Source organism: Podarcis filfolensis (assembly GCF_964270895.1).
Source record: "Podarcis filfolensis genome assembly, chromosome: 6".
NCBI classification, from domain to species: Eukaryota; Metazoa; Chordata; class Lepidosauria; order Squamata; family Lacertidae; genus Podarcis; species Podarcis filfolensis.
The window spans coordinates 8,050,004-8,075,169 of NC_139609.1; the positions used below are offsets into that span (position 1 = coordinate 8,050,004).

General features: G+C 41.6%; 1 protein-coding gene across 2 annotated transcripts in view; it reads left to right on the forward strand.

Annotated features, from left to right (window-relative positions):
* The first annotated feature begins 1,213 nt into the window (after positions 1-1,213).
* Positions 1,214-25,166, forward strand: part of KIFAP3 (kinesin associated protein 3) — a 75,256-nt gene continuing 51,303 nt past the window's right edge. Inside the window, exons 1-10 of one of the 2 annotated variants that reach the window (XM_083621688.1) lie at positions 1,214-1,352; positions 8,818-8,949; positions 9,603-9,757; positions 11,521-11,576; positions 12,257-12,398; positions 15,557-15,656; positions 15,871-15,988; positions 16,823-16,928; positions 18,994-19,172; positions 22,139-22,301. In XM_083621688.1, the coding sequence (XP_083477814.1) occupies positions 1,291-1,352; positions 8,818-8,949; positions 9,603-9,757; positions 11,521-11,576; positions 12,257-12,398; positions 15,557-15,656; positions 15,871-15,988; positions 16,823-16,928; positions 18,994-19,172; positions 22,139-22,301 (1,213 nt within the window). In that variant the 5' untranslated portion in view covers positions 1,214-1,290. Of the gene's footprint in view, positions 1,353-5,014; positions 5,231-8,817; positions 8,950-9,602; positions 9,758-11,520; positions 11,577-12,256; positions 12,399-15,556; positions 15,657-15,870; positions 15,989-16,822; positions 16,929-18,993; positions 19,173-22,138; positions 22,302-25,166 lie in introns of those variants that run through there. The other variant, XM_083621687.1, reaches the window with a different exon arrangement.

The window sequence follows — 25,166 nt, forward strand, 5'->3', positions numbered from 1 at the left end:
TTTTAAGGTAAACATTAAAAGTGTTCTAGTTACAATGGAAAGCTCATTGACAATCCCTGCTTCTTAGGTTATACTGCTTTTCCTTGAGAAAGTTCCCACCATTATAATGTTTTATTTTGAATCATTTCTTTGCAGGCCTTTTCCCACCCAACCCAGGAGGGTGAGGCCCTGAATGACTACAACTACAAAAACTGAGGCTAAACAGAATCTTGGGTTAGGGTATGATGGTTAGAGTATTGGACTATAACAGGGATTTGAATTCCAACTTAGCCATGAAGCTCACTTGGATGACTTAGGGCCAATCACCATCCCTTAGCCTAACCTACCTAAAACGTTTGTTGCAAGAATGAAACAAAGAGGAAGTTCTTGGAAGATAAAGGTTGTTGGTGAATGAATGAATGTTTAGGGTTTTTTGTGGGAGGGGGGAGCTTGTTGCTACTACTGATTTTTTTTGCATCTTTATTTGAGAACTTACTCTGATTTATGCTGAAATTGTTGAATTCTGTTGTGCACTTTTTGACATATTATTGTTTATGACATCTTTTATTGTGTTTGTAATTATGTATTTTTTCATGTTGTAATCCACCATGAGCACGGTTAAAACAATCAAAAGATGGCGTACAAATTAAATGATGTATGATGATGTAAGTATTTAGGGCGGCATTCAACATCGCACTAATGACATTTTTCTGTCATTGCAAACATTTCACCCCTCTCTTCCTGCAGGGTTCTCATGACCCTCCTGAACAAATTTGGAAAAGGCACAGGGGGAGAATAAGGAGGAAAGTCCCACTGTACTAGCAAGACTTTTGTGCTGGCTTCCGTAAGCACAACTTAGTTAAATCCAGCCCACTGTAATTAAAATGTTCCCTTAAAAAAACATCCCACGTATAGGGAAGGAGGAGAATTTCACCTGGTCAACATTTTTAAGCAAATGGACTCCATTTAGATGAATCAGAACATAATAATCATTTGGATTAAAATGTATCCAAATCTTACAAATTTGGCTCAAAAAAGGACCAAAATTTGCAAAAATAAATAAATGTTATTTTTAGGACAAAATATGTTTGGAGATGCATGAAAAACAAAACCCCAGAAAGACAAAGAGCACAAGTTAATGACCACTGTGACTTTCCTTTTCTTACCAGCAAGTAAGTCTGGAGTTATCATAGTGATGTCACAGTTCACAGGTCACTAAGATGCTGGTCTCAGCAACTCCAATGTCCTTTTCACCAAAGCTGCCTTTAAAGTATCAATTTAGCACATGCTAAAAGAACATCACAGACCATCATGATGGGCGAGGTACCTGGCCAGCAGGAAGCCTTGGATCCATTTTTCAGCATCATAACTAGGTAGGACTGCAATAATTCCATTTTATGGGCAGAGATCCCTTTTATATTCCTTTTTACCAACAACCATTTGTAGGTTGACTTCTGTATTAAATTAAAGACTATCAGTTAAAGCAAATTAAACAAACACTACAGACACAAAGTAAGGTTAAGGTCTTATCTTGTATTAAACAAACTTGGACACTCTCCCATCACCTGCAATGCAGGTAAATTCTGAGTTGAATTCTAATGCCATGCATTTTATAACTTCACACAGAAAGAGGTCCCTGTCAAAATCATTCCTGTCATACAAGTATCTATAATACTCCATTAACTAGCAGTGAGATAATGGATTTTTTTTAATGGCCCACCCATCTTCATGGAGATCAGTTTAATATCTAGGGAGCCATTCCCAGAATATTCCAGATAATGAAAACTTCTTTCCACGCTGCTTGCTTTTGTCTTTTTGCATATATGAACTCATATGGACCATTACTGGCATGTATAGGACTGCTGTTTCAGTTTCGCAGTCTGTAAATGGAAATATTTCATTAGAATTGGTAGTGGCATTGCTCACTAGAAGGTCACCACCATAACTTATCAGGATTAATTACCAAAGTCCCTCCAGTAATCCTTTACTCCTCTGTCTGCTAAGCATCAGAGCTGTACAGTACATCCCAATCCCAAATTAAAGTTTAGACTGAAAGCTATGATAGCCATTTGCAAATATCTCAAGGGCTGTCTCTCTTTTTTTTAAATTTTATTCAAATTTCAAAAAAAAGTTTACAAAAATAATAAGATAATAAAAAAGGACAACAAACAATAGAACAATAGAAAATACAAAATAGAAAAAAATAGGGGAAAAAACAGTAAAAAAAACCAAGTCCATCTTTCAATATCTTACTTATTTTTGTTTCAATCATTGCAAATTTTGGACAAAATGGACTGTTTCAAGAAGTGGCAGAGAGATATTTCTAGATTTGTCTGGCAGGGCAAGAAGCCCAGAATAAAATTTAAAATATTAACTGATGTAAAGGAAAGAGGTGGATTCGCCCTGCCAGACCTTAAACTCTATTATGAATCAGCAGCATTCTGCTGGTTGAAAGAATGGCTGCTTCTTGAGAACACAGACATTTTGGATTTAGAAGGTTTTAATAACGTTTTTGGGTGGCATGCATACTTGCGGTATGACAAGGTTAAAGCACACAAGGCATTTAAAAACCATATTGTCAGGAAAGCATTGTTTAATGTCTGGATAAGATATAAGGACCTACTTGAAAATAAAACCCCAAGGTGGTTGTCACCGATGGAAGCAAAGGCCCAGAAAAAGCTCAATATGGAGGCCAAATGGCCGAAATATTGGGAAATTTTGGAACAAGAAGGAGACAAATTGAAATTGCAGAGTTTTGAGAAACTAAAAGATAAAGTGCGAGATTGGCTGCGTTATTATCAAATAAGGGAGGCTTACAATTTGGACAAAAAAAATTGGCTTCCAGGTGGAAAAATCAAAATTGGAAACAGAACTGTTAGACCCCAAAACTAAGATACTTTCAAGAATGTATAACTTGCTGCTGAAATGGAACACTCAGGATTAAACGGTTAAATCTGCTATGATTAAATGGGCACAAGATGTTGGACATAACATTATGTTTGCTGACTGGGAACACTTGTGGACCACAGGTATGAAATTTACGGCATGTAATGCCTTAAGAGAGAATATTATGAAAATTATATACAGGTGGTACATGACACCAGTCAAGCTTGCAAAAATATATCATTTGCCCGATAATAAATGTTGGAAATGTAAAGATAATGAAGGTACATTCTTTCACCTTTGGTGGACGTGCCCAAGGACTAAGGCTTTCTGGGAGACGATATATAATGAAATGAAAAAGGTATTTAAATATACCTTCCTGAAGAAACCAGAGGCCTTTCTCCTGGGCATGGTCGGCCAATTGGTGCCAAAGAAGGATAGAACCTTTTTTATGTACGCCACAACTGCAGCAAGAATACTTATTGCAAAGTATTGGAAGACACAGGACTTACCCACCCTGGAAGAATGGCAGATGAAAGTGATGGACTATATGGAACTGGAGGAAATGACTGGCAGAATCCGAGACCAGGGAGAAGAGTCGGTGGAAGAAGATTGGAAGAAATTTAAGGACTATTTACAGAAACACTGTAAAATTAATGAATGTTAAAATGATGTTGGAATGAAATGAAGCGGTTTTAGTAACAATGTTAAAAAGGAGTATGTAAAAATGATTTGTTAATAGATGAAATTATAAGGTTATAATACGTCAAGATAAAGAACTAAGATAAAAACAAAGAGGGAAAGGATTTGCTGAATTAACCATTCGAAATGGAATACAAAAAAGGGAGGTGTGAGGAGGTCAGGGAAACAAGTGAATGAAAAGGCTGTCTCATGGAGCAAGCTTATTTTCTCCTTCTCCAGAGGGGAAGACCTGAACCTATTGCTTCAAATTGCAAGAAGGGAGATTCCCCAAATAGTTGAGCTTCGCCCAAAAAGTTGTTGAGCATTTTTGGCACACTGCCCCCAAAAGTTGTTAAAATTGAGTGTTTTCAAAGCTCGTCCAAAACGCTGTTGAGCTTTGGGAGACCGCCCTGCCCAAAGCTGTTAATTGAATGTTTTCTAAGCTTTTCAGTATTTTTTTTTTTAGGACGCCAGCCTACACATCCCCCCTGCAAAATTTCCTGTTATTAATATTTTTATTATTCTAGATTTATTTATACCCCATCTTCCCCCCACTCCCACGGCATGGACTCAGGGCAGCTTACAGATTAAAAACAAGAAGATAGAGGTAAAATTTAACTATAGAAAATACATTTTGGGGGTTTACATCAATAATCAAATAATAGATATTATTAATATTGATTGATTGATACCCCGTCTTCCCCCCTGCCCCCATGGCAGGGACTCAGGGCGGCTTACAGACTAAAACAAGAAAAGTTAAACACACAGAGAAATAGAAACCCCAACATTAAAAAATATATATTATTATTAGAATCAGAAAAATCTTTATTTGCATCAGCCACCAGCCATAGCAATAAAATAAAATGGACTAAAGTTAGAGGTAAAATTTTAACTATAAAAAACACATTTTGGGGGTTTACATCAATAATCAAATAATAGATATTATTAATATTGATTGATACCCTGCCTTCCCCCCCACGACAGGGACTCTGGGCGGCTTACAGACTAAAACAAGAAAAGTTAAACACACAGAGGAATAGAAACCCCAACATTAATTTAAAAAAAAATTATTATTAGAATCAAAAATATCATTATTTGCATCAGCCACCAGCCATAGCAATAAAATAAAATGGACTGAAGATAGAGGTAAAATTTTAACAATAAAAAACACATTTTGGGGGTTTAATCAATAATCAAATAATAGATATTATTAATATTGATTGATTGATTGATTGATTGATAGATACCCCGCCTCCCCCCCCTCGTTGAGAGACTCAACAAGAAAAGTTAAAAACAAAGAGGAATAGAAACCCCAACATTAAAAAAAAGCAACAACGAAGCATTAACTGAATTAAAATTCCGTCTCTCACAGAAAGACATATAGGAACATATTCCAAAACTGACAGAGCTCAACCGCCTCAGAGCCCTTCGCCCCGCCCCCTCGTGACGCCACGCGCGCCTGCGCAGTTCGGAGGCCGCACCTGCGCCTGCGCCTCGCTGCCCTCAGCCACCGCCTGCCGCCTCTCCATCCCTCGCTCTCTCCGTCTCCCTGGCAACGGCGCCTTCCCCGCCCCCTCTGCCCCCCCCCCCCGATGTCCGCCGGCGACGGGCGCCCCGCGCAGCCCCCCTCGCGCTTCAGCACCGCGGCCGCCGCCATGCAGGGGGAGGACGCCCGGTACCTCAAGAGGTAGAGCGCCTCAGGGCCTGGTGTTGAGGGAGCGGCAGCGAAACGGCCCCACCTCCCCCCCCCCCGGCCGAGCATCCTCCCCTTCTCTCCCCTCACCCCCCTCCCCTCAGATGTCAACGAGTTGGGGGGCGGGAGGGGCGCCGGTGAGGGGGTCGCGGAGAGGTTTGGGGTGGGGGCTGTGGGTCGTGAGGTGGTGGGAGGTGGAGAAAAAGCCGGGGGGGAGGGGGGAGAAGATGGCGGTGGGTTTGGGGAGAAGGTGAGGGTCCTTGGGGTGGGGTGGGGGGAGAAGGTGAGGGTGGGTTGGGGGGAGAAGTTGGTGGTGGGTTTGGGGATAAGGTGAGGGTGGGGTGGGGGAGAAAGTGAGGGTCCGTGGGGTGGGGTGGGGTGGGGTGGGGGGAGAAGTTGGTGGTGGGTTTGGGGAGAAGGTGAGGGTCCCTGGGGTGGGGTGGGGGGAGAAGGTGAGGGTGGGTTGGGGGGAGAAGTTGGTGGTGGGTTTGGGGAGAAGGTGAGGGTGGGGTGGGGGAGAAAGTGAGGATCCGTATGGTGGGGTGGGGTGGGGGGAGAAGGTGAGGGTGGGTTGGGGGGAGAAGTTGGTGGTGGGTTTGGGGAGAAGGTGAGGGTGGGGTGGGGGAGAAAGTGAGGGTCGGTGGGGTGGGGGGAGAAGTTGGTGGTGGATTTGGGGAGAAGGTGAGGGTCCTTGAGGTGGGGGGAAGAAAGTGACAGTGGGTTGCGGGAGAAAGGGAGGGTCCTTGAGGTGGGGGAGAGAACTTAGTGGGATGGAGGAAGCTGCCTCAGGTTGAGTCAGACCATTGGCTCATCTTACTCCGTATTGGGTCCCCTTCAGGTGTTGGATGGAACTCCCATCATTCTTAGCCAACTTCTTCTTTGGTGATCACTCGTAGCCGATTAAGATTGCCTTCCAGGAACACGGTCTTAACAGTGAGTCTGTAAGTGACTGTGGAGGCCAGTTCTGGATCCACACGTCCTTCCACAGTGAGGAGATAGGTTTCCGGGTGGGAGTTGATCCCACCAAGCGTACTTTCCTCTTAGCACGTTTCTCCCTTTCATCCTGAGTTCGAGTGTCTTCAAAGCCCATGACACCTTTTGGTAAAGGCTGTTCTCCAATTGGGGCGCTCACAGGCTTGTGTTTCCCAGTTGTTGGTGTTTCTACTACATTTTGTTAGATTTGCCTTGAGAGCATCTTTAAACCTCTTTTGTTGACCACTGCCATTACGCTTTCCATTTTTAAGTTCAGAATAGAGTAGTTGCTTTGGAAGATGATCGTCAGGCATCTGAACAAAGTGAACAATTCAACAAAGTACATGTTGAAGAATCATTGCTTCGACACTGGTGATCTTTGCTTCTTCCAGTACACTGGCATTGGTTCACCTGTCTTCCCCAGTGATGTGTAAAAATTTTCAGAGACACCGTTGATGGAATCTTATGAGGAGTTGGAGTTTATAAGTGGTCCATGTTTAGCCAGCATGGCCAGTGGTGAGAGATGATGGGACTTGTACTTCAGGGACATCCAGGGTTTCAAGCAGGGATCTCTCACAGTCTGGAGAGGCCAGCCCCAGCGTAAAAACTAGGTGCAAAAAATGGCTCTTTAAAACCAAGGTTGCCGTGGCCGAAACAGAGTGTGTGGTTGCTATTTGGGGGGCAAGACGACTCTAAAGTCTTAATTTCCAAACAATGGGCTGACCGCAATCAGTTCAACGTCTGGCTGGTTCTGAGGACGACCTTGAGCTGAGTTAAGAACGCTGAGAACTTGAAGAAGAAAAGTCCCTTGATCCAATGACAGTCCACATATATATTGGCCTATTCTGAGCTCTCTCTTTTTAACGCTGACTGCTCCTGCTCAGGGCTCAAGCTGCACAGAAAAAGCAATTTGGTTCCAGAAATTCATTCTGATTGTGCAGATAAAAGATGATAATAATTTTATTATTTATACTCTGCCCGTTTGGCTGGGTTTCCCCAGCCACTCTGGGCAGCTTCCAGCACATATATAAAAACAGATGTCTTCTAAAAGTTGGGTAGTAACTGATAAGACTTCTACAGGATGGGGTATTAGTGTGTGGAAGCAGTCCGGATCCAATGATCCCCAGGCATAAATCTCCAGATGGTAAGAGATCAAGTGCCATCCTGGCACCCAGACATCTTCACTTGGTCGCAAGTGGTCGAAAGCTAAGTGTAAAATGCCGCTGACACCTTGCTAATTTCGAACATTGGCCAGTGGGGGGATTGGACCTCAGGGGACCATCTGCTCACAAGGCACATATTCTCTTCCACTGAGCGATAGGTGAGAGAGCTTGACAATGCCACAGGAAAGTGCTTTTGGAAGCTTTTGCACTGCTTCATGGCAAGAAGAAAGCAGACAGTGCAAGGGCATCTTTCTAAGGCGTGATACTTAGCTGAATAAACTTTAAATATAAGGGCACTTTTCAGTGGCTGCTAACATTCATGTCTCTGAATGTTAGTTCCTGGGGAACAAGCAACGGGTGGGCTGTGACCTTCATTCCCTGTTTGTGAGACTTCTTTCTGATCACTGTTGGGTTTTGCAGCAGTCTAGCAGTACTTGATAAATCTTTATGATCTTGTGGCTTGATAGTACACCTGGTAGATGGAAGGCCAAGTAGTGTGCTCAGCTTTATTTCCTCATCCGTTACTGTGACAAATAATAGGTGCTGATTGCTATCTGAAGTGTCATCCATGTATCCTCTGAGACAGCTGCTTGAAATAGCATCTCCTGTATCAGTGGTTCCCAAACAACAACCCCTCAGTGAAAATTGCTGAGGGTTTTGGTGGACCACAGTGCTTTTTCTGCCTGTTGTAGCAACTGAAATGTGTTGGGCTAGATGACACACTGGAGCACGTCAGTGGAGCTCAGGGATGATGCATGATGCAAATATGGCCTGGAACTGGTAGATACTGCTTTCCTAGAAACATCTGCATTTGCTAGCTCGCCATTTGTCAAAATGGGAATAGTAGTAACTGCCTCAGCTGACTATTACAAGAATAAACAAAACAGTCTAAAGTACATTTTGCACTAAAAGTTCTGTGTAGGTAACAAAAAATTCTATTTACCTGAAAAAGGTGAGGAGAATTGTATCTGCTTGTTTTGGTGATGGGAAGCGGTAATTGGCTCTGTCATTCTTATTGTTCTAGGATCAGATGTTTTTCCTTATGGCTTTTTCATTAGAAATGGTTTTAATAGTAGTTAGTTTTATCCCACATTTCAGGGGCAAAAAATGACAGTAAGGCTTTGTACTGAGAAACAAAACCAAGAAGTCTTATCCAAATGAAGAGAACAAAAAGGAACATATAATTTGGCCAAAGAAATACAAGCAAGTCAATAAGGGATGCTAAAAAGAAAAAAAAGGACTTTAGGAGCATATTGCTTAAAACATAAAAGACCAATAACAAACCAGTCTTTAAAGAAATACAATAGTAGCAGGAGACTGCCTAAGGAGGGCGGTAGGACCTTTGGATGTCAAAAGGGTCAAATATAAGTTAAACTTATTGTATCAAATATATGTTTTTCTTATCACCCAGCATAATTGCTACACGTTATTTTTCTTACTTAACAGGAAGGTAAAAGGGGGAAATATTGATGTACATCCATCAGAAAAGGCACTTATTGTTCACTATGAAGTGGAAGCTACCATCCTTGGGGAGATGGGAGATCCTATGCTGGGAGAGCGAAAGGAGTGTCAAAAAATGTAAGTTTATAGTATTCAGAAGTTCTTGTTAAAATACCCTTGATGTCTAGCTTTTTTCATTTTTAAAGTTTCAAAAAGTTTAAATCAGGAAATTTTCAATAACATAAATCAGTTGAGACTTGATTGAGCATACAGTAGACTATATCTACATAATATACAAAAAATTGGGAGGAGCGCTATTGGTTTGGTTTGGCTTTTGCATTTTTATTATGTATTTTGTGTTCTCGTTTTGTGTTTTAATGTTGTGAACCACCCTGTGATCTTCGCATGAAGGGCGGTAGACAAATTTAACAATAATAAAAAAATGTGTCAAAAAGATTTTCAAAAGCCAAATATTTCAGGAAAAAACAAAAAGCATAATATTCTAACCCAAAATGGCGGGGGAGAGCTGGAAAGTCCTTGTGGCTCTCTAGGAGACCCTCCCCTGAGCCCAAAGAGGACACCAATGATCCAGAAGTCCAGAAAAAAAGACTCCAAGGGCTCCAAAATGGCATGTGGGAGCTCTTGCTGGTGCTGTGCTACCCCGCTCAACAGCTGGGGGGGGGGACTGCAGTGGGCTCCCCACAGAATGCAACCCCCACGTAAGTGGGGAGCCACCTGTATATGAAATCTGCATCAGCTAAGAGTGAAAAATCTTGGATTATATTTTACAGCATCCGACTGAAGAGTCTCAATGCAAACACAGACATTTCTTCCCTGGCTCGGAAGGTGGTGGAGGAATGCAAGCTCATTCACCCCTCCAAACTAGCAGAAGTAGAACAGTTGCTGTATTACCTGCAGAACCGCAGGGACACCTCATCAGCAAAAGGTGGGCAAAACAAGATCAAATGCAGACTTTGAAACAATCTGTGGTGTAGGCACCTCTCACTTTTACCTGTTTATTGAGGGGAGAAGAGCAATGGTGAAGGCAGCCTCTCTTTCCACCAGATAAACAACTTTCTGGGGAAAACATAACCAGCCATGTGTTGTTGTTGTTTAGTCATTTAGTCGTGTCCGACTCTTCGTGAACCCATGAACCAGAGCACGCCAGGCACTTCTGTCTTCCACTGCCTCCCGCAGTTTGGTCAGACTCATGTTTGTAGCTTCGAAGATGCTATCCAACCATCTCATCCTCTGTCGTCCCCTTCTCCTTGTGCCCTCCATCTTTCCCAACATCAGGGTCTTTTCCAGGGAGTCTTCTCTTCTCATGAGGTGGCCAAAGTATTGGAGCCTCAGCTTCAGGATCTGTCCTTCCAGTGAGCACTCAGGGCTGATTTCCTTCAGAATGGATACATTTGATCTTCTTGCAGTCCATGGAACTCTCAAGAGTCTCCTCCAGCACCATAATTCAAAAGCATCAATTCTTCAGCGATCAGCCTTCTTTATGGTCCAGCTCTCACTTCCATACATCACTACTGGGAAAACCATAGCTTTTACTATACGGACCTTTGTTGGCAAGGTGATAAGAACACTAAAATATGAATACGTTTTTCATTAATCAAGCAATATCGCTGGCATTTTTGTTGTTGAACATTCTTTCCCAAATGTGCATTTAGTGAGATAGAGAAAGGTGCCGCATGATGCTTTCAACTCTGATCGCTGTTTTTTTTGGGGGGGGGTGGAGAGGGAAGGTAGAAGGAAAGTCCTTAAGGTTGGGATCCTAAAAGGCTGCATTAAATTGTAGCCCCCTGCAATGTCCTATTTGCAGAGTATTTTACCCATGGTTCCCAAGCTCAGCAATGGCCCCCACTAACAAAAATCCTGGCTACACCCATGCTGCCTTTCTAATGGCAAATAATAACAATTGTAAAGTTATTTACTAGAAACTACTTCTCAAAATTAAATACAGTTTCTCATAATGTCAAAATCAACACCGTGACATAACATATTAAAATGTAGCTTATTCAGTTAACCACCAAGTCCAGTATGTACAAAATGCAATTCCTATTTTGTCAGTCCCGTAGTATATTCATTTCTTCATCTTCTCTTGAATATTTCTATGTGATGGAGAGTACCATGGAATAGTCTTCTAAGTGTCTAATGATGATGATAAGGTTGGTAGACATAAGAAACTGGCTCTGGTAGATGCTGGCACAGGCAGACGAGACAAGAATTCCTGGATATTCCCCTGTTTTGCCCCAAGGGACTTAATCATTCATTCATTTCAATTGGTTTTGCATAATATAGGCGTTCTAGTGGTTTTGCCTTTCTAATGGCAGCTGCTCCTGTGGAATGTCATTCATTAGGTTGCGATGAGCTGCTGCTAGGAGGGATAGTGTCCCCTTAGGTGTGCCCAGAGAAGCAGTTTGTGTGCTCTTTACTTTTGTGCGTAACCTAAGTAGCAATCCGTGATAATGGACTAGACTGATACCCTGACCTCAAAATACGTCTACCTAGAAATCAGTAAACTATGGATTTCAATGGAACTTCCCTAAGCATGCATAGGCTTTTGGCATGTATGAGTGCCACTGACCCAGCACTTTTCAGTTCTCCTCCAGATCCTTTTTTGAGCTGAACATAAATAGACGGTTTAAAATAAAGCCAGAATGTTAAAGGAGCCTTTATTGCTATGACCCTGTTTTCTTTCCATAGAAAAGAAGGAAAAATCCAATAAGCCAAAAGATCCACCACCTTTTGAAGGGATGGAGGTAGGCATTGTTAAAGTTAGCGGATTTTAAATACTGAATAGTTAAACTTTTCTGTCATCTTGTTTGGAATGAATTCATCTATTCTAGATGAATTTTAAAAATTACTGAAAGATGCAGTAGTACATGATAATAATGTACTTCATAACCATTTTGTAAAATTGCAAAATGGTGAATTCCTTCCTTGAAGGGGTTTTAAGCTGAGGTTGGATGGCCATTTGTCATGGATGCTTTACTTGAAATTCCTGAATTGCAGGGGGTTGGGCTTGATGACCCCCAGGGTCCTTCCAATTCTACGATTCTGTGATTCTGTAGTGCACTTTGTTGTTGTTGTTTTAAAAAATTCCAACAATGTTTGATATAATTTTATGCTGCTTAACTGCTGTGTTTAATGATACGGAAACTGACACTTTACAAAATAAAAAGATTAATTTGGGTAGCACATTCATGTTCATAATGGCTATCTTCCCCACCCCTGAAGTTTTCATTCACACTTAATCTCTCAGTGTCTCATTTCAAACCTGTTTATACAAGATTTCATTCCTCACTAGCTACTTATACGAATTATCCTTTAAATGCAGTGGGGCTACTTATATGAAAAATAAGGAATGAATTTAAGTACTTGCAATTTGTTTCCTGGCGTGTCTGCAGTATTTTCCTTTTTCTCTGCTTGATATTTTCAGATTGATGAAGTAGCCAATATCAATGACATGGACGAATACATTGAACTACTTTATGAAGATATTCCTGATAAAGTGCGTGGCTCTGCACTCATTCTGCAGCTGGCCAGAAATCCTGATAATCTGGAAGAACTTCTGCTTAATGGTAATTTTAGGCTTATTTCTAACTTTCAGCTTGTGATGGGAATTTTGCCTCAGTAAATGGAGCAGGCTTAGTAGTCAGATTTTCAGATAAGCTTTTCAGATTTTTAGATAAGTGCTAGCCGAAGGCCATGGCATCATCCAAAGAAGGAAAACAAAAACAAGAACAGCAGCCGCTACATATGCAGTAAAACCATGATCAAATCCACCAGAACTTCTTATTGCACAGAGTAAAAAGTAATTCTCAAAAAAAGTGCAAATTAGTTCTCAGAGTCCCCTTTGCAATTGACCGCTAGCCCACCCAGTTCTTTCTTCCTAATCTTCCTAGCCAGTGCTTTTCTTCTGGGGGGACGCAGGGGTACGCATGCCCCTAAACATTTTGTAAATGTAAGTTTGGCCTCATTGAGGGGCAGTATTTCAATATGAGTAGGAAAATGAGACTACCCCAAACATTTTTTAAGAAAAAAAGCACTGTTCCTAGCTGATAGGGCAGGGGTCGGCAACCTTATTCAGCCGTGTGCTGGTCCACTGTCCCTCAGACCATGTGGTGGGCCGGACTATATTTTGAGGGGGGGAAATGAACAAATTCCTATGCCCACAAATAATCCAGAGATGCATTTTAAATAAAAGGACACATTCTACTCATTAAAAACATGCTGATTCCCAGACCGTCCGTGGGCCGGATTAGAAGGCGATTGGGCCACATCTGGCCCACGGGCCTTACGTTGCCTACCCTTGTGCTAGGGCATAGAGAGACACCTTATAAGTCACACTCATCAGTATCACTCAGCAGCCATTTCACCCTCCCGGCCCTGGTTAGACTTAGTAGTCTTTATGCTTGTTTGTTAGGTTTAGCTTAATTACTTATTTTTTAATATGCATATGCATCACTCTGCCTCACAGTTACTTGAGCCAGGAATATTTCAGCCACTGGTTTGCAAAACTATGTTCCCTTGAGACACAGAATTCTAACTTCTAGCAGTGAGAAGCTGAAGTGGAAGCTCTTTAGACAATGACTGTCTTGTTCTGGTGTTGGCTTCTTTTGCTTTGATTTCTGGCTCCTAGCCTTTATACCTCTGCATCTTTGCTCCTTGCTATTTTTCATCTTTATCATTTTTAATTTAAAAAAATTATTTATTAAATTTGTATAGCGCCCTAATACCCATAGATCTCAGGACAATTCACAACATAAAATTACACAAAATACATAAGAACAAAGACAACCCAGTAATACCCCCTTACACAACACATTTAAAAGGGCATTGGACCACCGGTATGAAATTTACGGCATGTAATGCCTTAAGAGAGAATATTATGAAAATGATATACAGGTGGTACATGACACCAGTCAAGCTTGCAAAAATATATCATTTGCCCGACAACAAATGTTGGAAATGTAAAGAAAATAAAGGTACATTCTTTCACCTTTGGTGGACGTGCCCAAAGATTAAGGCTTTCTGGGAGATGATCTATAATGAAATGAAAAAGGTATTTAAATATACCTTCCTGAAGAAACCAGAGGCCTTTCTCCTGGGCATGGTCGGCCAATTGGTGCCAAAGAAGGATAGAACTTTCTTCATGTATGCAACAACAGCAGCAAGAATACTCATTGCAAAGTATTGGAAGACACAAGATTTACCCACCCTGGAAGAGTGGCGGATGAAGGTGATGGACTACATGGAATTAGCGGAAACGACTGGCAGAATCCGAGACCTGGGAGAAGAGTTGGTGGAGGAAGACTGGAAGAAATTTAAAGACTATCTTCAGAAACATTGTAAAATTAATGAATGTTAAAAATGATGTTGGATTGAAAATAAGAGGCACTAGCAACAAAGTTAGTGAGAATATGCAAAAATGAGTTGATAAGGGATGAAAATATAGAGCTATAATATGTTAAGATATAGAGTTAAGATAAATGAAAGAGGGTAAGGATTTGCTGATCTGATTATTGAAATGGGAATACAAAAAAGGGAGGTATGAGGAAGTCAAGGAAACAAGCTTATGAGTTTAAAGTTATGAAAAATGGTTTTGTTTTTAACTCTTTTTTTATTTATCCGTTTTTTGTATTTTGTATTTTTATTATTATTTTTTCCTTTTTACGTATTTTTGAATGTTTTCTTTTTTTACCTTTTTATTTTTCTATGTTTTTTTTGTATTCTGTAAACCTATGTTTTTTTAAAAAAATCTCAATAAATATTTTATAAAAAAAAAAGGGCATTGGATGTCAATCAGCCAAAGGCAAGGTTAAAGAGGAACGTCTTCACCTGGTACCTAAAGGTGTATAATGAAAGCGCCATGCGAACTTCCCTGGGGAGAGCATTCCACAAATGGGGAGCCATCGTGGAAAAGGCCCGTTCTTGTGTTGCCACCCTCCAGACCTCTTCTGGAGGAGGCACAGCAAGAAGAGCCTCAGAGGATGATCTCAGGTTGCAGCTAGGTTCATATGGAGAGAGGCGGTCCTTGAGCTCCTGAGCCATTTCAGGCTTTATAGGTCAAAACTAGCACTTTCAATTGGGCCCAGAAACTAATTGGTAGCCAGTGCAGTCAGGCCAGGATCGGTGCAATATGCTCAAACCACCTTGCCCAGCTGAACAATCTGGCTGCTGAATTCTGCAATCACTGAAGTTTCTGAGCTGTCTTCAGAGGCAGCCTTAATGTACAGTAGTACCTCAGGTTACGTATGCTTCAGGTTACATACGCTTCAGGTTACAGACTCTGCTAACTCAGAAATAGTGCTTCAGGTTAAGAACTTTGCTTCAGGATGAGAACAGAAATCGTGCTCCGGCGGTGCGGCAGCAGCAGGAGGCCCCATTAGCTAAAATGGTCTTCAGGTTAAGAACAGTTTCAGGTTAAGAACGGACCTTCGGAACAAATTAAGTACTTAACCCGAGGTACCATTGTATAATGCATTGCAGTAATCTAAGCTAAGAGGTTGGTTCCCATTCCTGCTTTCTGCACTAAAGCAAACTTGCTTGCCATTTTTGTGTGCCTAGATAGCATATTGCAAAGCAAGTTCTAGAGGGATACTAATCTAAAGTAACATGGCAGGATATATTTTGTGGCTAAGTGCATGTTTCAGATGGTCTTACGGGGCAAGAATGTTTGTTTCCTGATGCAATGTAATCCGCAGCTGAGACTGATCTTACTCTCCCCCTTCTTTAGAAACTGCACTGGGTGCTTTGGCCAGAGTTCTACGAGAGGACTGGAAACAAAGTGTAGAACTCGCTACTAATATCATTTATATTTTCTTCTGCTTCTCTAGGTATGTCACATAAGTTATAATGTATATGAATGTATTCTGAAAATTTAATATATATATTTTAAATGAGGACTCTGAAGCACAGAGTAGAACCTCTCTATCGTTGCAACATCACTGATCTGTTTTTGTGTGTGTTAGACTGGCAATAGAAGTTTTGTTTCAAAGCCAATCACCCTGGTCTGATTTTTTTTTTTAATTGGTATTTTTCATAATGTAGTTTTTCTCAGTTTCATGGACTTATCACACACTACAAGATTGGGGCTCTCTGCATGAACATCATTGATCATGAATTGAAGAGGCATGAGCTGTGGCAGGAAGAACTCACGAAGAAGAAGAAAGCCGATATCCTTTCTGTAATTTTATCGTAGCCTTCACCTTAGCTTTGTTATCTGTAGTAGATAAGTGGGACTGCAACACAATATTGTAGCATTTAGTGCTCCTGTTCAGAGTTCCAACCAACTTCCCTTAAAAAATCCAGTCACTACTATGTGTGCACTAAGAAAGCTCAGTCTCCATTGGAGTATTTTGGGGTCCCCTCTTAGGGTTCCTCCCCTAAAGTTCTGCAGGCCAGGTATTACTTCTTTTTAAGACTGGATAGTGTCATTTTGACTACATAAGGATGCACACTGATGGGATGAGCTCACTGTTCATTATAGGGATGAGACAGCAAATTCCTTAGACTAATCTGATTGCTTTGGGACGCGGGTGGCGCTGTGGGTTAAACCACAGAGCTTAGGACTTGCCGATCAGAAGGTCGGCGGTTCAAATCCCCGCAACGGGGTGAGTTCCCATTGCTCAGTCCCTGCTCCTGCCAAACTAGCAGTTCGAAACACGTCAAAGTGCAAGTAGATAAATAGGTACCGCTCTGGCGGGAAGGTAAACGGCGTTTCCGTGCGCTGCTCTGGTTCGCCAGAAGCGGCTTAGTCATGCTGGCCACATGACACGAAAGCTGTACGCCGGCTCCCTCGGCCAGTAAAGCGAGATGAGCGCCGCAAACCCAGAGTTGGTCACAACTGGACCTAATGGTCAGGGGTCCCTTTACCTTTACCTTTAATCTGATTGCTTTACTTCTAGAAGTTGTCAGATCCTAGCTTTGAATTGCATCATGACTGAAGAGTTTCTGTTCTTTCTTTTTTTCCTGATGTGTTGAGCATATTCTTAACTCCCAGTGTTCACTTGATGAAGATCCGGATAATCAGACCCTGAAAAAAGAATATGAAAAAACCTTTAAAAAGTACCAGGGGCTTGTTGTCAAGCAAGAGCAGCTACTTCGAGGTACAAATTCCTAATGTAGTAGTTACTTTCTCCGTTCTTAAGGGAAATGGTTGACAAGGACTCCAAGGTTGTTGATGTCCTTTTAACACTGAAGCTATTTGGGCTACTCAGAACTGCTATTTCAGCGAAGCTTATTTTGGTTTTGCAGCTATTAATAGCAGGTGGGCACCTTTGCTGAACTGTGTTTTTTTTTACACCTGTTAAAAACATTTTTATTTCGGCAAGCTTACCCAGACTTGTTACTTTGTTATTGGAGTGTCATTGGTTGTTCGTAGAGTTGGTGAGGCCCATGTGCTAACAACAAAAAACAGAGCTGTGTCATTGACCCAGTAGAGCAGGTGCCCCCAACCTGCGGCCCTCCAGATGTTTGGCCTACAACTCCCATGATCCCTAGCTAGCAGGACCAGTGGTCAGGGATGATGGGAATTGTAGTCCAAAACATCTGGAGGGGTGAAGGTTGGGGATGCCTGCAGTAGAGGTTCCGCAAGCACTTTTTGTTGAAAATGTAAATGCCTGCTGAAAACTTTTCTATTCCACAGGCCTGTGCAAGCAACTAAGGACACATCTTTCTGCAATAGCTAGTTGATTTTTTAAAATAAATAAATGTATTATTATAAACCGCTTTGATTTTTTTAAAAAAGGAAATAGCAGTATGTAAATATTTGTTATAAATAAATTACTTTTATTTATTTTTAAAGTTTGATTATTTTATTGATTTTTAAAATAAACATTTTAGACTTTCATAGGTAACTGCTTAATATACTTTTTCATTAAACAGTCTCTGAATTTTGTTAAACAGCCAATTATTTCTACTTACAAATTCATCTGTTGAGAAAAGCCCCCTGCTTTCAGGTTACTTGAGGCCTGCATAGAGCTAAGGCCCTAGCACACTACCGACATGAACTAGGTATCAGCTAGTGACCATCAGAAAATGAGAAATTTCCAGCGTTTGTTTAAGAATTTGTGTACAGCACTGGAAGTGAAAAGGCGCTGAATGGATAGAATATATTGAATAGATAAAACTTTCTGTGGAAATTTGATACTAGATCATGGATATTAATAGTACAGGAAAATGTGAACCCCGGTATTCTTCTAAATATTGTTGGCGCAGACAATCCACTGTGTTAGCAATACCGAAGTGACCTTCCCTGGGCACAATTCCTAAATATGGTGGGATGTTATTACACAATTTGGAAGCATGTATAATCTTTTGTGGCACTTGGTTGAAGTATAGATAAGACTACAGGTCAGTAGTGTATGAAATCTCTTAACGCTTTGTTCATTCATATAATTCAACTGGAGAATAGAATTTGCCTTTCATTATGAGTTGTAGAGTCCATTGATTTCAGTGGGATGTGTAACAAATAATACTGCCTGGGTATAGCTTATTATTATTTATGCTTATGGTGGAATGAACTTAAACCTTCTCCTATAATTTATTTGAAATGTTTCCCTTTATTCAGAAGTCTTACTGTAGGTAGCAGGTATAGAAAGAGAGCCCATTTAACTTTAAGACTAACCATCAAATTCCAGCTCAACTGAAAGGCGTTTCTCTGCCTCTGGAACCTCCAGGGAAACAGTTCTGAACAACCACTCAAGAAATGTGCTAGTCCATCTTTGCTGCTTAAATATGGTCCACTGATGATTCTGTAAAGAGAGAGGTGGTGCCCTGGGGGGTGGGAAAGGTCAACAACTTTTTCCGGATTTTCACTTTTGGGAATATGGCAACCCTAGGTAGGAGCCAAGCCATGTTTAATATTTTTATGATAATTGGTGTAAATATTTGAGTTTATTTTTAAAAGACCAAGCTACATTTTCCCAGTAAACTAAAACACTTAAAATATATGCAGTAGCTTACTTCTACCTTTTCGTTGTTGAAATCACTTAAGCATCAAAGAGGACACACTATGCTTAAGTGGCTCTCATTTCACTGACCCATACACAGGAGATGTTTGCAGTATCCAAAATCCTTGGAAATATTTCGCATTCTTAGAAATGAATGAGCGCTACATTTTTTGTTTCTCAGTATTGTGATTTCTCCCCCACCCCACCCCAAATGTGCCAGTTGCCCTTTACCTGCTGTTGAACCTTGCGGAGGATACTCGTACTGAGCTGAAGATGAGAAACAAAAACATTGTCCACATGTTGGTGAAAGCTCTGGACCGGGATAACTTTGAGCTGCTGATACTGGTTGTGTCATTTCTGAAGAAACTCAGCATCTTCATGGAAAACAAAAATGATATGGTAAATCTTCTAGCATTTTGCTGAAACCATGTTAGTTGTCTATGGAAAGCTAATCAACAAAGGGCAATATCCTTGTTTTCCTGTTCTCCATTTGTAACTAGGTCTGCATTTGCAGTTTGCTTGAATTGGTATGGCGTTAGATCAATTAGTTTGCAATGCCTAAGTATCTGGGAACTTGCACCTTCATGTCCCTCACACAGGGAAAGATAAAAGCTCACTGGAAGTGTGCATGTCTTTCATGTAGAGGAGTCCCTCACAACTCCAGGGCTTGGAAAGGTCTCTGTCTGATATGTTGAAATGCTATGGCCAATCACAGTAGATTTCTATGGGATCAACAGAAAATGGCTGACTTGGTGTATGCAGGCATGCCTCTTAGCTGAATAATAATAATAATAATTTATTATTTATACCCCGCCCATCTGGCTGGGCCTCCCCAGCCACTCTGGGCGGCTTCCATAAAAACCAAAAATACAGTAAAATATCACACGTTAAAAACTTCCCTAAACAGGGCTGCCTTAAGATGTCTTCTGAATGTCAGGTAGTTGTTTATCTCTTTGACATCTGCTGGAAGGGCGTTCCACAGGGCGGGCGCCACTACCGAGAAGGCCCTCTGTCTGGTTCCCTGTGGCTTTGCTTCTCGCAATGAGGGAACCGCCAGAAGGCCCTCTGCGCTGGACCTCAGCGTCCGGGCAGAATGATGGGGGTGGAGACGCTCCTTCAGGTATACTGGACCGAGGCCGTTTAGGGCTTTAAAGGTCAGCACCAACACTTTGAATTGTGCTCGGAAACGTACTGGGAGCCAATGTAGGTCTTTCAAGACCGGTGTTATATGGTCTCGGCAGCCGCCCCCAGTCACCAGTCTAGCTGCCGCATTCTGGATTAGTTGTAGTTTCCGAGTCACCTTCAAAGGTAGCCCCACGTAGAGTGCATTGCAGTAGTCCAAGCGGGAGATAACCAGAGCATGCACCACTCTGGCGAGACAGTCCGCAGGCAGATAGGGTCTCAGCCTACATACCAGATGGAGCTGGTAAACAGCTGCCCTGGACACAGATTTGACCTGTGCCTCCATGGACAGCTGTGAGTCCAAAATGACTCCCAGGCTGCGCACCTGGTCCTTCAGGGGCACAGTTACCCCATTCAGGACCAGGGAATCCTCCACACCTGCCCGCCTCCTGTCCCCCCAAAACAGTACTTCTGTCTTGTCAAGATTCAACCTCAATCTGTTAGCCGCCATCCATCCTCCAACCGCTTCCAGACACTCACACAGGACCTTCACCGCCCTCACTGGTTCTGATTTAAAAGAGAGGTAGAGCTGGGTATCATCTGCATACTGATGAACACCCAGCCCAAACCTCCTGATGATCTCTCCCAGCGGCTGCATGTAAATATTGAAAAGCATGGGGGAGAGGACAGAACCCTGAGGCACCCCACAAGTGAGAGCCCAGGGGTCTGAACACTCATCCCCCACCACCACTTTCTGAACATGGCCCAGGAGGAATATTAGGTAATTCAGAGGGACACGGGTGGCGCTGTGGGTTAAATCACAGAGCCTTGGACTTGCCGATCAGAAGGTTGGCGGTTCGAATCCCCGTGACGGGGTGAGCTCCCGTTGCTCGGTCCCTGCTCCTGCCAACCTAGCAGTTTGAAAGCACGTCAAAGTGCAAGTAGATAAACAGGGACCGCTCCAGTGGGAAGGTAAACGGCGTTTCCATGTGCTGCTCTGGTTCGCCAGAAGTGGCTTAGTCATGCTGGCCACATGACCCGGAAGCTGTCTGCGGACAAACGCCAGCTCCCTCGGCCTATAGAGCGAGATGAGCGTGCAACCCCAGAGTCGGTCACGACTGGACCTAATGGTCAGGGATCCCTTTACCTTTTTATTAGGTTATTCAAGACCAGCAATAGGGAGCCTATAGCCCTTCAGATGTTGTTTGCCTGCAACTCCGATCATTTATTTCAGCAGTTAAATAAAGGCAGCTCCCCTCTTTTATGGGGGTTAAGTTCCGGCGCCCCACACACCTAATGGGGAGCACCGTCTAGACACCCTTTTGACGCCCACCCTGCCACATTCTTTCCACCTAGATAAAAAATACTGCACCAAAAATATCCACAACTGGAATTGAAGGAGACATTGTGCTTAAACTCTTTGGGTTTTTTGCATCACTCTGATCTTGATATTACTATGTTTAAAATTCTGCAGCAGATGCCTTGAATTCAGTTACTGAGTTCTTGCCTGTACCCTTCTATGACTCCTGTTGATTTAAAAAGGGATGACAAAAACATTCTGATTGTTTTCTTTCCGTTTTGCTTCTTAGATTAAAGAAATAGGCATGCTTTTGCATAAAACTAGAGTGTCTTGACATGTATCAGAGAAATGTTGCTGAGGAGAGAAATCTTGTTTACTGCCAGTCATGATCAAATGTCTCTCTTTGCTCTGTCCTCTGTGCAGAAAACATGATATCGGGATATGATACTGCTCATAAGTCTTTGGAATATAGCTTTTAAAATGAATTAATTAAATCGTTGTGGCATTTAAAATGATATGCAGTTGAACATGACCTTCATACATCTGTTAAAGGGTAACATTTTGCTGCCTAGAATACACGCAGTGTCTTGGTAGTTATAGTTTCATATAGTTAATTGTTTCATCTCACTCCTCCACCCCAGTTTTTACTAATTCTTGAATTGCATTCCTAAAGTTCTAAGCCTGTAGTATCATTTGAACAGGTTCCCTTTCCAGATGCTAAGCATTGCTGAACTTTGACTTAAGTATTGTTTATGTTTTGGTAACCTTCAGCCAGAAGCTATTCATGAGGAAACTTCAGCAGACCTCTTTTTAGAAAAATAAAAATTACTGTATTTGAGGAGAAAATGCTTTGGAAGCCTCAAACTTTTAACTGTTGTTCCATTTTATGAAATCTTTGCAAGAAGGCTTTCAGAATTCTTACTTTCCTATGCTTCTAACACAGGTTGAAATGGATATTGTTGACAAACTGGTTAAAATGGTACCATGTGAACATGAAGACTTGCTGAACATAACTCTTCGACTCTTACTGAACCTTTCATTTGACACAGGCTTGAGAAATAAAATGGTACAAGTTGGGCTTCTTCCAAAACTCACTGCATTGTTGGGTAGGTTTCAATCTTTTTTCACTACTCACTTTAACCTTAGAGCTACTGAAAGCGTTTTCTTAGTGAAATATTTTCTGGAGAAATACATATTTTTGCTACTGATCTCCTAATTATTACCAATTCTCTAACATCCCCTTCTTAAATGAAGCTGTTTCAGAATATAGCAAGCATAGTTCAGGGTACAATTTGAGTTGAAGCTCTCAAGGTAGAGGGGAAATGAAAATAAGTTGTGGGGAATGGGAATAAATTTGGTTTTGTTTCCCTTTTAATGAGAAGCAATCGAAGTTGCACTTCTTGAACACAGCTAGCCTCTAAAATTTGCACTTCTCTGATTTTTATATAATGTTTTCCAACCAAACAATCTGTACAAAACCACATTTATTATTTTTGTTGTTAAAAATTGTATACTGCCCTTCATCCAAAGATCGCAGAGAAGTTCACAGCATAAAAAAAATGAGAACACAAAACAATGTGTATAAAAATGCATACATTCATGAAAATGACAAACAAAAATGCATTAGGTTGGAGGAAATTGCTTGCAAAAATGTGTATATTGGTCAAACATGCATTCAACAATATAATTTTTAAGAGAAATTCACACTTCAATTTAGACAAGTATCTCTCTAAACTGTAGTTCATTCATATATCTCTGTAATAAGCCAGCTTGAATTAGGTCCACACTTGGAAATTATGTCTTCTATGTAATGATTAATAAATGAAGTTGAGTGCCACTTCTAGATGTAGTATTAAACATGATATATCTGCAAAATTAGTTTCTGGATATTCTCAATCAGTGTTCAAAACTCCCGTTGTTCTAGGCACATTTTGTGACATGGAATTTCACTAGCACAAGCAGTTTCTGAGCTCTGGGCGCAGCACTGTGCCTAAGATTTCAGATTAAAACTGCAGAGTGGAAGGAAAGGGAATTCCTTTTTTTTGCCTCCCCACTTCCAGCTGCTCTCTGAAGCCTGGAGAAGAGACCCTCTGAAGAATATTAGGGGGGTGGGCAGGGGAAAGACTAGACCATGTGAAAAATGAACGTAATATTTTAGCTGCAGTTCATTCATTTTCAGCTTTGTATTCTTATTATTAAAAAAAGCATGCCTAGACATTCCATTATTGCACCCATAACCTCAGTTTAAGGTGCCATTTAGCTCCTAGCTTTCGTATCTCAGTTTCTAATGCTGTTCTCAATATGTATTTGTGTGCAGTTCTTTAGTACAGGAATATAACAAGACTGCATATTTATTTCTCTGTCCAGATCATCACTTTACATAGTCATCCAGCTAAAAGATGTATTTTGGAGGGCCATCCAATCTGATGAAGTTCAAACAGGTCACTGTTTGTAGTAATATTGAATTACCTATTGGCAAGGGGATAATATTTATAATTCTGAACCCTCGCTTACATTCTGCTTTTGATATGATCATCATAACAGTTGCTTTAAGTGGCTGAAAGTTCTTTGGTATATTGACAAAGGCAGCACATATCACAGGTTCTCAATAGACTTCTGCTGATATGTCCACACAGATATTTAGCACTTCAGCACTCCATGAACCTGTTTGTGTCCAGAACCCAGCTTGCTTTCCGTCAGCCAGTTCCGTCAAAAACTTCTAGCATGCATATCAGTTAGCTGTACTTTTCTTTTGTTGGCTGCAAATTCTGCCCAGTCTGTTCTGAAGCTGGACAAGGCAAATCCTACAGAGATGGCTTTTTATTCCCTTAACAGCTGAAAACCCAAGCCTTGGGAGCCTGTTTCCATTTAGCGTTGTCCAGAGAGATGTGAGCAGCAAAATATTTCCTCATAATTCTTTTGTAATCCTGGCATGACCCTGCTTTGTGTTGGTTTGAAAATAAGAGGAATAGCTGTCGGTCTGCCTGAAAAAAGTAGGTTGCGATCTCAGTGTGCTTGAAGCACGCTTGTGGATACTACAGAGACAGACACTTCGGGTCGATTTTTGCATTCTTGTTTCTTGATTTGCATGGTGCCTTTTTTATATAGAAAAATTGTGCCGTACTCACCATGAAGTTGTTCTAGTAAGTGCCACACTTTTAGCATTTGGGAAAGAAGGTGCCGGTACTGCGTACCTTTGAGTATCCCCAGGGGAGAAAAGCACTGGACTGTCAAGATAGCAGGGGGAGCTAACGGGTTGCTCTCTAGAAGTTTTGGACTACAGGTCCCATTACCGCTAACCATTATACGAATTGGGTGGCCTGATAGTCATCGGAAGCTTAAACACAGGGAACGGTAACAATCTAAGTGCACCAATCCATCTTTTGAAAGGACAGGAAGGCCTTTCTTGACAACCTTTCAGAACATTAAGAAGATTGTGGCAGAATGAATTGATTCTTGTAAGTTAGTGCCGGGCCCAGATAAATTATACTTGAGTGGTGTTCTAGTCCAGGGTTAGGGAGCTGGCCCGTGGACTGGATCCTGATCTCCCCCAACCCCTGTGGGTCATTTTAACAGGTGAGTGAGGGTTGTCTACCTATCAGTCCCTGCTTCCTGCATCATTGCCTGCCTGTTGGGTTTAGGGAAGGTGGGTGTGGCTTGGAAGAAATGGCCTTCCCGGCCAAATTAGAATCCCTACCAGGCCTAATTAGGCCTACAGAACCAAGGTTCCCCATTGCTGCTATGGTCCCTTAATTGGCAGGCATTCATTCTTTACCTTTGGACTCAGCTGCACTGGCAAAGAAAAAGTGCTTTATATGTGTCGTTTATGCATTCTAATACTGTGACACCAGATGGTGCTGTGGAGTTCTCTTTTAGCTAACCCGATTTCTCATACAAAGTTTGAGGTGCATTTAACTGACACACTTCTTTGATGCGTCAAGATCCAGCTTTTGTTTCCCTAGGAAATTATT